Source organism: Rhinolophus sinicus, linkage group LG01 (assembly GCF_036562045.2).
Source record: "Rhinolophus sinicus isolate RSC01 linkage group LG01, ASM3656204v1, whole genome shotgun sequence".
NCBI classification, from domain to species: Eukaryota; Metazoa; Chordata; class Mammalia; order Chiroptera; family Rhinolophidae; genus Rhinolophus; species Rhinolophus sinicus.
The window spans coordinates 171381014-171395810 of NC_133751.1; the positions used below are offsets into that span (position 1 = coordinate 171381014).

At 43.9% G+C, this 14797-nt stretch overlaps 1 protein-coding gene across 9 annotated transcripts in view; it reads right to left on the reverse strand.

Annotated features, from left to right (window-relative positions):
* The window catches only part of NEMP2 (nuclear envelope integral membrane protein 2), a 116428-nt gene that overhangs the window by 11800 nt on the left and 89831 nt on the right, over positions 1–14797 (reverse strand). For 4 of the 9 annotated variants that reach the window (XM_074339370.1, XM_074339364.1, XM_074339367.1 and 1 more), the window contains one exon: positions 3798–3913. In XM_074339370.1, coding sequence (XP_074195471.1) covers positions 3798–3887 — 90 coding nt within the window. In that variant the 5' untranslated portion in view covers positions 3888–3913. Of the gene's footprint in view, positions 1–781; positions 1322–3797; positions 3914–4693; positions 5533–6500; positions 7068–13852; positions 14051–14797 lie in introns of those variants that run through there. The other 5 variants (XR_012498488.1, XM_019740738.2, XM_019740741.2 and 2 more) reach the window with 5 other exon arrangements.

A 14797-nucleotide genomic window follows, 5' to 3' on the forward strand; every position in this document is an offset into this window, starting at 1 on the left:
TGCGCCCTTCTTCTGGATCAGCTGACCAGATGTGATTCCGGCTCCCCTCACCATGCCTCCTGAAGAAGGACCAGAACCCAACCGCACGTCCTACTCAAGTCTCACAACAAAGCCCTGGCTACAGTGCCAAGCAGACTGTGACAGCACAGTTATCATTAAGTGACCACTCTGCTGCTACCTTTGTCTGACCCTCTCTATTTCTCTTCTTTGTCCAAGACTAAGGCAAGCTTGGAAAAGGGTAGTGAGGGCACTAGCTTTGACTCTCTGGCACCAGGTGAGATGACCCACTGTCTGTCTACCTACCACTTCATTTCTCTTGGACGTTAGGCCCTGGCTCACTGTTACTTTCTCTCCAATCCTACTTCTTGTCATACATCCTGGGGATTCAACATACACAGTATACACACCGAACTCCTTCCGATACTCGCCTCTCGCTTCTGTGATCCTCCCCTCTTAGCTCTTGCCCTCCACCCACCTCAGCTAAGCGATCTCACGGCCACACTCTTGACCTTGTCCATCCCAAACTGAAGTTCCCAATTTGCGTTTCATGCATCTCACTGACTGACCACCACCTCCTATGTTGCCAGCGTGCCCCCTTTAGCACCCCAACCCTAGCAAGCCTTTGACCCCACCACAGATCAAGCATCTTTACCCTGCTCCTCACCCTCTTGATGTCCTCAGCCCTTTCTTATCCAGCTAAATTCCATGATACATCATTAGAAATCATTCTCTTACATGTACCCTTGACTCCTTTGCACCCCTCTTCCTTTGTCACACTCACCTGAAAAAAAATCCAACCCTCCACCGACTCCATTATTGCACTTGTGTCACTGACTGTGCTGGAGAAACACACAGTGGTCTCACTTCAAACCCGGAACTGTGAACCTGAAGTGGGATTGGAAAGCTGCAGGCAATCACACCACACATTCCTATCTAGTCATTCTTCCACTCTCTTCTGCAATGATTTCATAACTTCTCCTTTGTTAATACCCCAACACCTTCTCTCCCTCCTCACTCTTGGCTCATGATCCTTCCTACTTCACTGAAAATGGAAAAAACCAGAAGAGAATGCTGACCGGCTCCTATCCCCCTAACCCCCCATCAGCATCTGTAGGAAGCCTCCATCAGGCTTCTGGTCTGTGGGAGGAAATTTCTGCCTGAGATTTCCATGCTCCATTCTGAAGGCAAGCCCCTGACTTGTGCACTGGATCCGATCCACCTTTGCCTACTCAGAGACGTCCCCCCAGCACTTCTTCCCACTCTACTAGACCATTTCTGTCAGTATACACATATGCTGATATTTTTCCCATTAAAAAAAAAAAGCCTCCTATTGACTCCACTTTCTCCTCCAGCCTCCAGCTATCACCCCATTCCCTCGCTTCCCATTGTAATAAAATTCTTTTTCAAAGTAGCCAATACCTGCCCTCTGCGGTTCCTCTCCGCCCATTCTCTCTTTAACCCCCATCAATCAGGCTTTCATTCCCAACATGCTGTGCTTGATGTCACCAGGGGCCTCCATGTTGCTAAAGCGAATGGTCAATTCCATCTCAGTCACCTTATCTGATCCACCAGCACTACTCGCTATTCCCGATCATTCCCTTCTCCTTGTTACACTTCTTTCCCGGGCGTCCTGGACAGTTACTTGTTGCTCCTTCTCTCTCCTCTGCGGGCCCTTCCTCTTCCTGACCTCTTCCTATAAGACTGACCCAGGCTCAGTATTGGTTCTCTTCTCTTCTCCACCTAAACTCATTCCTTAGACTTGGCTTTAAGTACTACTTATAAATATGCATCACTGCTTACCTTGCAAAAAGAAACATAGGAAAGATATACCAGGAACTAATAAGACTACCTACAAAGGTCTGATAGGAATGGATAGAGGAATATAAGGGGCAGCGACATGTCTCTGAGAATATTTTTGTACAGTTTTCCAGCCATAATAATATTGTACATACTGAAAAATAATAATAAAATCAACCAGGATAGGTGGGGGAACCCTGAAATGGAAACAAATAAAAACAAATATATTTCAAATAAATAATATAACCATATTGAAGGGGGATGTGTGACAATGAATTAACCCAAGCAACATTTGAGCACAATACTTAGACTATATACCCTTGAACTAAAGATAAAACATACTGTAAACCTGTTAGTAGGTTTGTTTTTCATTATGGTATGGCTTAGCAGTTCTGAAATTATTTGCAGTATAGTCTAGGATTAGGCAAATAAATATATTGAGGATAATGGGAACCAGGTTTCTCACTTTCAGAGAAGGAAGTTACAAATATGGAAAGAGATTAGAATAAACCTAGTAGTACTGGAGATTAGAACACATGGTTTTCAAAAAAATACAAATAGAGATGTGTGCAGTTGTGTATGTGTGTGTGTGTGTGTGTGTGTGTGTGTACACACATATGACAATGATATCTCAGTAGTACTAAACACAACTAATACTGAATGCTCCTTGGCAAAATGTATGATTCCAGAGCTGGCTCTAAGAAATTACGAGCTAAGCCTGGAACATGTTGTTTGCCAGCACGTAAAGAAGTGCCCAAATGATGGGCACAAGTTCAAAGGCCATCGGAGCTAGTTTGAAGAGGCTCCTACTGGCCAAATCCCGGACAATGTGAATATCAAAATAAATAATAAAAATAATGGATTGTAGTCCACTGAATGACCTGGCAATCCATGAGGCCATGTGGATATAAATCAACTGGAGGAAAAACTCTTCTTTATAGGAGAATGCCAATTAATGTAGAAGAAATAATGGAATTGGAAAATCACACTTTGACAAAGATCATGATGATAATTGATTTACGCGAGCATCATCAATGGATGATAAAACAAGAGGATAAAAGTTTGATGAAGATTAGGATTTCTACAGTCTCAAATTATCTGCTGGAAATATTCATTCCTTACAGAGGTGAAAATAGTCATTTTACAGTGATAAAACTGTAAATTGACAGATACCAACTACGAAGTGATCCAAGGGGGTATAAATTATCAGTAATGGTATAAATCAACATCGTGTGTCTACTGATATGATGTCCTAGCTATTCCCGCAGCCTAGAATACTCTTTCACCAGATACCTTCTTGGGTAACTCACTCACTTCACTGAAATCTTACTCAAATGTCACCTTCTACCCTGACCATTCTTTTCAATACTGCAATTGGCCCCTCATCTCCCTCATTCCACATTATCTGACTCTACATTTCCTTTTTTCATAGCACTTACTAGTTTTATAATTTTCTTCTTTCACATTTATGTCTTACCCACCCTACCCTCACCCCTGAGAGTGTAAACATTACAGGAACAGGGATCTGTTTTGTTCACTAATGTATCCTAAGAGCCTAGAATAATTCCTGGCACTTAGTAAGTGCTCAAGAAATATTTGTTAAATGTTGAATGAGGGCAAGTACTAGGCTATCAAGAGTAACTACTATCTTGGCCATATCTGGGATCAGAGGTTACTTCAGAATTTCTATATAGAGGGACTTGGGATAGTAATTATTTTGGAAAGTAAATGAGAAGGTGTTGTCTTGAGTTGTGTCTAAACAGCAAGCACACTGTACGCCCTTAGTACATTTATTTGAGTGGTTTGGTAAAGGCTGATGAAGAGCATGCAGAGTTAATGTCCCCTCCCAAACACCCCTCCCTTTGAGCCCCTATGTATGATCCCAAGTCAGCTTTCACACTGATACTCAGCTCTAACTCACACAAAAGCTACTTTGTATTCTAGAAATAGTACATTTTAATTCCTTGTTCCTAAGACATGATTTGAAAGTATGCTCTTACCTGCACAGTTGACCATATGTATTTCCATTCCATTTGGGAATTTTGATTGTAGCAGTAACAGTCTGACTTAGAAGTTTTAATTAAATCCATTTCTTTCAAAGCTTTACACCTTGAAACTGAGAAATGGAAAAGAGAATATATTTCCTAAATATTAATTGCCCAGCATCTTATCTTTTTGTTTGTTTGTTTTTATTCACAGGAATAATGGTAACTATTTTTTATATTCTATGACCAATACATTCTTCTGCATGGCAGTTAGCAGTCCTCCAGTCTTCCCAGCTGAGCAGGAGACAGACCACAAATGATAGTCCAATGTCAATGCACAAAGAACACAAAGAACAGGCACATATTCCATCCTGAAGTAGAGAATAAGAATTGAGGGCAGCTTCCCAGGAAAGAGGAAATGTGAGCGAAGCACCAAAGAATCAAGTTGGAGGCAACAACACAGAAGTTATGTGGTGGGGGTGGCAAATATGTACAAAACTACGGATATGAGAGAAATTAGGGAAGTGGTTCAGCCAATCACTGAGGATGGAGTGCAGGGAATACATGAGGACATTTCAACACCTGCAGCTAGAGAGCTAAGCAGTGGTTACTATTACACTAAGGAGTGTGGACTTCATGCTGAAAGAAGAGCATTGAAGGATTTTAGGTATCAAAGCCTCAGCAGGAAACTGTTGCCACTCAAAAGGGTTTAACTGAAAAGAGTTCAATGAAGCTGTGAGGGGGGTTAAGGCACTAACAATAAAGCACCAATGTGAGCAGGAAGCCTTCAACACCCCTAGACCCGCAATGGCAAAGGGGGGACAGAATGTTACTGGAGCTACTGGGGGATGGGTAACAGTAGCCTAATGGAATGCAATCCCTGCCAGAACTACAGTGGGATGGTGGGGTACCTTAGCCTCTCTCTCCTGCCCTCCTGACAGCAGCAAACCCAATGGGAAGCCAGAGGACAAAGAAGCCCAGGTGATACAATCCATAGATACAAGCCCAGGGGAGCGAAGGGCCGAGAATGGATCTGCGGGAACAGAGAGAATAACCAGTTCAGGAAGGAAATGACAGGAACACAGCCATCTTTTAGAAAGAGCATTCTGGAAGCTATAGGAAACATTGACGGGAAGAAGACTGACAGCAGAAGAACCACCTAGGAGGCTACTGAAGCAATCTCGGCAAAAAATGAACCACCTAAGTAGGAGGGAGAAAGAACAGGTTAAAGAGCACTTACGAAGTGGAAGCAACAGACAGAGAGATTCATTAGATGAGGGAGAGCAAGATGACGTGAAGGTTCCAGTGAGTGAGAGATGGGGAGGGAGGCCCTCCACCCAGATGAGGAATACTGGAGAAGCAAGGGTGGGCAGGAAATGGGGAGGGCGATGAGTTCAATTTGGGACAGACTGAGTTTAGGTTGGTGAGGCTAAGTGAAGACGGAGAGGTCCGCAGTACAGGGGAAATTTGACTGGAGGCAGATGAAAATACATACATGTGTGTATAAATATGTGTTATATGTCATATATAAATAATTAACATATAATACAATACAACACAACATAATATACAGAAAGAGACAGGTGCTCTATTATAGATGGTAAATGTAGTAAATGCCACAAGAAAATGATAAAGTAATGGGGTTCTTCTGCTGCTGCATTTGAATTTTAAATGAAGTGAGATGAAAGTCATAAATCCTTCTAGATCCAGGATAGGATATCACCGCATCTGTCAATAGGAACCAGGAACACGGACTGCTAATGGGCACACAGAGAAATAGGCCTTCCCCCCCCCACATTCCTTTAAAGAGGGGTCAGCTGTTTCTCCAGAAAAACCTGAAACAAAGCCAGACAACCTGTTCCCCAGGGGTGGGGAAGAGTGGATAATCAGCATTAACTTGCCAACAATTACACCCACTCGGAATAATGCTGACGAAGCTCAGGTAAGTCCGTCCTGGCTAGAAACGTCCTTAGCACTGAGCTCAAGAAAGTGAAGGCAGACTTGGAGAAAGGACAATGTGAGTGTCCACTGCCTCCTGAAATGACTGCATGGAGATCACAGTCACCAAAGCAGGAAATTTACACGAGGAGCCAGTATCTTCCACTGTGATATTGTCAAATCATTTCATCTTTCCTCTTAACATTTTGAGGAAACGTATGTTTTTAAATATACCAACAAATTTGCAGAGTTTGAGAGTGTGAGATGCAAATACAAGAATCCAGGTTAAGAGGCAGGTTTCAAAAGGCACGAGAAGGAAGCTTCAGAGGCTTTCTGTTAAATACGGGATACTAACAATTAAAAATGCATTCCTGCATGGTCTCTTTATACGCAAGAGCCAAAAGGAGAATGCAGAACTGGTGCAACCCACACACAAGGCCACGGATGTTGAGGTGCATTCCTGGGTGTATGTGAGATGCAAATGACTCCTGGCCAAGGGCTGCACCAGGGAGAGGGCACCACCCGGACATCAAGGGGCTGCAGCTGGCTGTGCAAAACGGAATGTCCAAGAAGGCAGTGTAGACCCTGGAGCAGCCTGAGCAACTGTGATGAGAACACACTCAGGCACATTAAAAGCCCTCAGCTCCAGACTCGCCTTCCACATCCCATGTTCTGCCTCCGCCCAGCTTCCTGTGGGGAGGTGAGCAGGAACAGGGCTAAACTAGGCAGCTAGAATTGAGAAATTCATGCTGAGGTCCCTCATAAGAGAGGAATTCCTACCTATTGTTGGAAAGCGGTGCATTCCAGTGGGGCAGGTGAACAGCATGAGGTCTCCGGTCCACAGGCCCCAGCAACCCCTTAACTTCCAGCCAGTTCTCTCATCAGGGTTACTCTTAATACCACACTGTGCTCAGGGCTAGGGGCCCTCCTGTGGGTGCCTCCAGGGCCCCTGCATTCCCCTCTCCTACTGGGCTCACTACTTCAAGGGTTGAATCAATTCCCACAAGAAAGGTGAACTACCCTCTCACTTGTTAGCGACCTAAGGGAATATCCTCTTTGGGGCCTGAGCTTTGCAAACAAATGCTACCTTCAAACTGGTTTTTTTTTCCATTTGGTCCTAAGACTGTCTCCAAAATCATTTGATATTTGTGACTCTTAAGAGCAAGATGATGCAATTTCAGTACAGTTTCCTGCAGTAGGTTGAATTTAGGAGTAAAGGATTCTTTGTTGTCCAAGCCACAGTCTTTTGCACATTGGATTACCATCATGGCCTTCGGGCTGGTCTCCCTGCTTCCAGAATTGCGCACACAACTCTCCCCACAACCTATTCTCTAGTCAGCATGTACATCTTTTAAAAATATCGATCAGAGCGCATCACTGCCCTCCTCAAAACCCTCCAGTCACTTCTTACCGCACCCATAATAAAACCCACCCTCCCTTCCAAGGACCCAGGTAGCTCTAACATTCCCTCCTCCACTTTTCCTGTGTCTTGCAGGGTTTCTGGTCCCGCTCCCCGCACAAGAACGCAGGATATGGTGAGGCCAAAAAGGAACACCCACGGAGCCATAAATAGGGGAGTCATACCACTATATTCTCGCTGGAGGCTGAGCTGGAGACACAGGAAGTAGGAGCCACACGATCCGCAATCTGCCGTCCGCTTTTCTGCCAACCAGCCAACCAACAACACCCTAGCGTAGCCACGGCAGTTATATGAGTGGCTAATGGCTAACTGGTAACAGCTGATGGCCAACTAGTCACAGCTGATGGCCATCTACTACCCAAGCCAGCACCTTTCCACATGAGGCCAAGAGCCTGGAAACTGCTCTCTGGGACTCTGTCCCCACACCCTGTTTGGCTGCTCCAGCCACACCAACCCTCCTTTCCTCAAGATGCTGCGCCACCCCTGCCTCAAATTTTCCTGCTTGCTGTTTCCTCAACCTGCAACCTGCTTTCCCCAGATCTTAGCAGAGCTTGTTCCTTCCGATAATTTGTTTGCTCAAAAGTCACCTTCTCAGGAAGGCCTTCTCTGACCCCACTGTCTAAAATGGCACACTCCCTTTTCACCTGCTTTCTTCTTACTCTGTTTTATGTTTTCTTCATATTACATTTGTATTTAGTAATTTAACTCTTGTCTTTCCACGGTTAGGGACACTCAGGATCCCCAGCACTTAAATTTATTTGTCTTGTGTAACCAAGCCCGTGAAAGCCTGACCAATCTTTACAAAAGCCTGTCCAGTGCCAGTCAGCACTGTAAAAGGAGCTGCGCTCTGGCACTCCCCTTGAAGCAACCCAACAGGACAGGGCACCCCACCCCGTCCAGCCTGTGACAGTGCCACCCCACCCACAGATCTCACAGGCTACACCTCCCCTTTACCTTAACTGGGTTGAGAGCTGTAACCCTTACTATCCCCCTGGGAGAGGGACCCTTTTTTCTCCTCAGCTGATAGAGGACAGCAGGGAGAAGCAAGAGGTGGCATTCAGCTTGTTTTTGTTTTACCCATATATGGTACATCAGTGTATGCTATGTGTCATGTGGGAGACCCTGCTCGCTGCGCCATTTGTCATACGGGAGACCCTGCTCGCTGCGCCATTTGTCATGCAGGGCGTCCGGCGGGGTCTCTGCTCCCGCTCCCCACATAAGAACGCAGGATATGGTGAGGCCAAAAAGGAACACCCACGGAGCCATAGGTAGGCGAGTCATACCACTGTATTCTCTCTGGCGGCACTATACTCTCACTGGAGGCTGGATCCACACTGTCCGCAAACCACCATCCACGCTTGCCAGCCCAGCCACCATCTTCTTGCTAGCCCCCGTTCTTTTCTCTCTTTGCTAGCGTAGCCACAGCAGTTATATTAGTGGCCAATGGCTCACTGGTTACAGCTGACGGCCAACTAGCCACAGCTGATGGCCATGCAATCACAGTTGATGGCCATTTACTACCTGAGCCAGCACCTGTCTATGTGAGGCTGAGAGCCTGGAAACTACTTTCTGGGGCTCTGCCCCCACACTATGTAAGGGACCTCCCAGTTAGAAGAAAAGAACTGGCTCTGAATTTCACCTCGTCTACAACCAGATTAAGGAAAGTATGAATAGAGATAGGCTGCCCTGACTGATACCTGTAGAAACACTAGTAAAAGCATGTTGTAAACAGTGTCTCCCCTGGAATTCTCCAGAGTGGCCACTGGCTTTGAGATGAAGTTGATATAGAATTTATAGAATATATGAGCCATTATAGACAAGGTGTCGACATTTCATCGTGTCCTCTGGCTGCCCTCATTGTTATCACCTCTTTCCTGAGATGAATGCATGTCAATCAACCCACGCAAGAATTCCTAAATATCTAAGAAACTAGAAACTCACAGCCACAAGAAGCCACAAGCCTAGCTCCAAGTGAATTCATGTGAACCTTAAGCCATAGGCTAGTTGGAGGAGGCGTAAGACAGTGACTTGTGACAACCAAGATTGTTATCACAGCTGGCCTACTGCCTTCCTAGAGAGAACCAGACCTTTTTATCTTAGATCATTTATAAAGGTTATGTGTTTCCTAGGCCTCTCTCCCTTCAGCAATCTTCTTCTAGAGACATTTCATTATTCAGTTTCTACTTCCTCTATCGCCACCTGAGGGTGGGACGTAGAAAATGTAGCCAGCTTAACTGCCTATCTGCACCCTGTCACCTGTTCACGCCCTGACAGTGGAAGCTGTGAACCTGAATGCCTGTTTGCAGGTGTCATTTTATTCATGTGGCCTCAGTCTTGGCTGGTTCATTCCTCTAGGACAGAACTTCCTGGTGGTAGATGTAAGTAAACACAAATACATCACAGTATCAAAAATCTCCTTACAATGCAATCCAGAAAACAAAGGGGGATTTCTAGGGAGTCATAAAAATGCAATAATCATCATTCATTTGTTCGAAAGAGAATAGCTGCCTAGGGAGAGCTACGGCTTCTACTATGTAGGGCTGAAATATGTCTCCACCTGGAGGGTGCCCCATAACCTAGGTATTTGATTCCAATCAGCAGAAAGATCTAGAAGTGTGGGCTATCCCAGCTCTGGCTCATCTCCCATGCACTTAGGAGTATCTGGGACCAATCCTGAATGCTATCCTTACTATGGCTACCTCATCAAGGCTGCGTCTCTAAGCATCCCTTCCTTAACTCCCTGCTGTCCTTGGCAGGCTCTCTTGATCATTTCAATAAACTTGTCTTCTGGAGAACAGTCTATTTCTGGACAGTTGTGCCCCAACTGCTAAGACAAAGCACAATTATTTACATTACCAAACGATTCAAGTCAGGGTTACCTTAACCAAAGTGATCTCTTAGTTCATTTTAAATACCACTCAATTTATAAATATTGAATTAATCTAATTTAAGACTATACATCGTATTTAAAAAGGTACAGCTGCATATCATCTGCTTTAACTAGTAAATTCAAAACTATTCCTTTGTAGTTCTTTTGTCATTTATTAGTTTTCCTAAATGCATAAGAATATATTTAAGTTCAAGAGTTTAAACATAAGGTAAAAATATTCAGTCAATACTTCAGAAAAGGGCAGATAGTACTTAAACCTACGTATAGAATATGTTAAAACTAAAAAGCACCAACACTGCTCGAATATTAGCAGATCTAAACTCTAACATAAAAATAATTCAGCAATGTTCCCTCTGATAATTTAACCTTACATGGCCCTCATATGGGAAAAAATATATCTATAGGTGAAACTATAACAGAATAATATGAAATTAGACTTATGAAATTAGACTGCCATGTTTTCCTATAACTGCTTTTCTTTTAGGACAAGGAAAGGGAATGGGAAGAATAGGAAAAACAAAAAGCAAAACACAAACATACCTGAACTCCTGAAAATTCAAAAGGAAAAAGGGTTTTTCTGGGTATTATTTTGTAAATTCATTGTCAAAGGAGTTAGCAAGTAGCACCAGTTACAAAAGTAACTTCTCTATTCTACTAACCCTAGTTTTTTCTTTTCTTTTTTTTTTTTTTTTAACATGACTTGTATATAAATCTTGATTTTCATTTCTCTAAGAACATGCATAGAGAATGAAACTGAAATTAGCCCATGCTAATGCATATTCAGGTAGGATTTCAACTTCAAGTATTGATTTTTCTTTTCCATAGATTAATCTGAAAGCTGTGGTTTCAAATGCCCTATTGCTATAGTTCAAGCCTGGGAATTCAATGCAGTGGCCTTAATTTCCTCACAGGACAACACATGGTTTCTAGGAACCTCACCCACTGGTTGCAAACCATGGTGATTCTTGCCTTGAAGTTTCTCTTCCTGTCAGCCAGACAACTACCTGCCCCTCCTATGTGTCAACTGCCTCTGACTTTTCTCCAGATAGGGTGACACAGGGTGACAGAAAGCTGGTCTTGGACTGGATGTTCTCCATTCCATGGCAGGAAGTGTGTGTGTTCAAGATGGAAATTTAGAACAGGAAGTGTCATCTAATCAAGGCCTCTCATATTGTAGATGGACCCTATTTTATGAGAAAAAGTACCAGCTGTCTGATTTCAGGGTTTCTTGTTAAAAGTGAGACTTTTAAGAGCAGCAATGATTCTTATATTTTGTGTATTCTAGAGGTTTCAGCAGTGTCATTGGCATACAACAGGATCCAGGATGCTTCATAGTCCATGTTGTAAAGCTTATCTGGAATGGCAAATATTGCTATAAGGCTCGGAAATTGCCCTGTTTTTTTTTCTTTTTTTCAGCTGTAGGCTAGAATTTTATCATATCAGGGGCATCATGCATGTCTCAGGCAGAATATAGGCATTAATGTTTGCCTTTGATTAACAAAATAGAGCAGTGAACTGTTAACACTAAATCTGGTACCACAAAAACTTGAAAAACACTGGGTTCATTGAGGCAAATAAAAAGGTGAGGAAAATATTAGAAACTATTCAGCAATAGAATATCCTCATTTTATTGATGAGAAAACTAAGAGGTATGATATAAAACTACGATGAATGTTTAAATTGAAAAAAAATTATTATAGTAAAAGACGCATTGTCATTAATCCCCCTCAAAAGACCCCCCCACCCTTGCTTCGAACACACTTATCCCATCGTTCTTGCCACTTTCTGAAGCAGTTCTGGAAGTTGTCTTTTGTGAATGTCTTCAGTTGTGCTGTCGTGGCTGCCTCAATGTTCTGAATCATTTTGACTTTGGGGAAGAGCCAGAAGTTGCAGGGTGCCAGATCCAGTGAATAAGGTGGATGAGGACACACCGTAATGTTTTTATTTGACAGAAATTGCCATATACCAGAAGCGATGTGTGACACGGAGCTGGAGGATGATTTAAAGCACACTTTAAAACACACTTTCAATCATAGCTCACACCCGACTGATTTAACTAAACAACGTGAAACTTGTCACACACTGCTACTAAGATTCTACATGCCACTTCCCGTACTGAAGATCTCTGCCTTTCTACTGGATGGCACTCAGCAGGAGCATTCACCATATTTTGTGATCACAATGGAAAGGCTCCATGTCACACATCACTTCTGTCAAATAAAAACATTATGGTGTGTCATCACCCACCTTATTCACTGGATCTGGCACCATGTGACTTCTGGCTCCTCCCCAAGTCAAAATGACCATGAAAGGTAAACATTTTGACTTGATTCAGGACATCGAGGCAGCCATGACAGCGTAACTAAAGACACTCACAAAAGAGGACTTCCAGAACTGCTTCAGTAAGTGGCAAGAATGATGGGAATAAGGTGTTCAAAGCGAGGGGGAGTATTTTTATGGGGATTAATGGCAATGTGTCTTTTACTGTAATAAGTTTTTTTTATTTAAACATTCACTGTATTGTTTGATTACACCTGTATGATACATAAAGATTATTGCCTGGATCATGGTAACGCTACAAGTGGGTGGTTGAATGTAATGACTGAGGTTCGTCCAGGATTACTAACAATTTTCTGGTTTTTGCCATGCTCAGAAACCTTCCTTCTTAGACAGATCTGTGGGTTACTTTTTCATCAGTATATACTGATCACATTTCTTACTACTAAGCCTTCATTTCCTCATCTGTAAAAATGGATTTATAAATGCTACCTAACCTCCCACAGGGCTACTATGGGTATTAAATAAAAATGAAGTTAAAGTACTGTTAGCACTGCCTAATATATAGTACACACTCAACAAATGTTCAATTAAAACTGGTGTGGAATAATTCCCCAAGATTCCTGAGTTGGCAACTGTGGCAAAATCTAATAATTGTGTTCATCCTTAAAAAAAGAAACTTGATTTTACTGGGGGGGAGCTACACAGCTAAAAGATCACACTTGGTTGCCTCCCTTGCAGTCAGAGGTAGCCAATGAGTTGAAGAGAAATTGGTGGGCTGTGATTCCAGGAAATATTTTAAATGATTTTATGGGGGGGGAAATGAAATAGAAATATTAAAACTCATGCAAACTAGTAGCAGTTCTGGAGTTAGAACTCCCGACTTCGCCTTCTGTGCCAGGACCTTGAGAGCACTGCACAGATAAACCAAAACAACACTAGGAGCAGCTACAATTTCTTGTTTCCTATGTACCAGGTATTGTACACGTTAAACAACACAATAGTCCTGTGAGGTATAATTATCTGTTTTATGTGACCAGTAACATGACTTGCTCAAGCTCACAGAGCTAGTCAGGGGCAGGGGAATTTCAATCAGATTCTAAAGCTTAAGCTCTCACCTTCTCTAGTCTTGAGACCAAAGGAATAGAGACGTAATAAAGTTTTCAACATAAATGGATGTAACTATACAAAAGCTGTGCCAGTGACTTTGGACAAATCAAAATATTTCCGAATTTAGGATGCTGCGTCTGTAAAACTGGGGAACTAGGCCAGACTTTGAATTTTGCGATTGCTTCTAATCCTAAAATTGTAAAATGTCCTGTGTCAGCAGAGATCAGGGAAGCCCAGGCGGAAACGGGGGTTGCGCCTGCCCCGAGTACAGGCCGCGCCCGGGGGTGAGCCTTCCGCAAGACTAGAAAGCGCCCACCCGGCTCCCTGGAGCTCGCGACCCGGAGCAAAGGGAGCCACCTCGCGGTGCCCAAGAAACCCAGGAGCATAGAAGCCCGGGAAAGCGAGCGCGCGCGCGCCGCCGGTACCCGCGGTTACCTGACAACGCCGCCGCGCCCGCCTCCTCCCCGCTCACCGCGCCTGCGTGCAGTGTGGCCACGGGCTGCAGCCAAAGCAGCAGCCAGCACAGCCCTGGGGGTGGTCTCATTCCGCCCCGGGGTCAGCTCCGCGCCACCCAGCGCGGCAAGAGCCCTTGGGGGCCGGTTGGGTCTGGAGTAAAAGAAATGGCGCGTGGACTAGAGGGGGCGACGGGGCGGGGCGAAACGGGTGAGGCCCCGCCTCCCCCGAGCAGAGAAGGAGGAGTCGGTCTGATGCTCCGCCTCCGCCCGCGCCAGCTGGGCCCCGCTGGCCAAGGTCTCTAAGGCTTCGGTAGCTCTTTCCCGGCCCCTCCTGGCCTCCGAGCCTTCGGGCCTCGTTCTCTCTTCCAGACGCTTGGGACACATCCCACCAATTTCTGCGCCAGGGCGGTTGTGGGTTAGGAGGGGCCACTCCTCTGAATTTTGCTTAAAACTTGTCATTCCTATGACTTGAGGGGTTTTAGGGCTCAATTTTCAGAGCTCTCACTAGTGTGTAAATCAGCTTCTTTATTTTTCCTTTTTTTTTTTCATTTTACTTCTGTTTGTAACAAGCAATAAGAAGTCGAATATTTGGTTGCTTAAATAACATTGATTTGTACGTCTAAGCTCATAAACACCACATTTCAGTATAAAGAAGCTGGAAAATGTCCCCTCACTAATATAAAACATCCCTTAAAATTACCTTGCAGTTAAAAAAAAAAGATAATAAGGAACAGATTAGTAGTTGCGGGGGGCGGGAGTAGTTGGGTGGAATGGGTAAAGGTGATCAAAAGGTGCAAACATCTGGTTACAAGATAAATATGTTGTGGGGATGTAATGTACAGCGTGGTGGCTAAAGTTAAAAATACTGCATGGTATATTTGAAAGTTGCTAAGAATATATCTTAAAAGTTATCACACACAAAAAT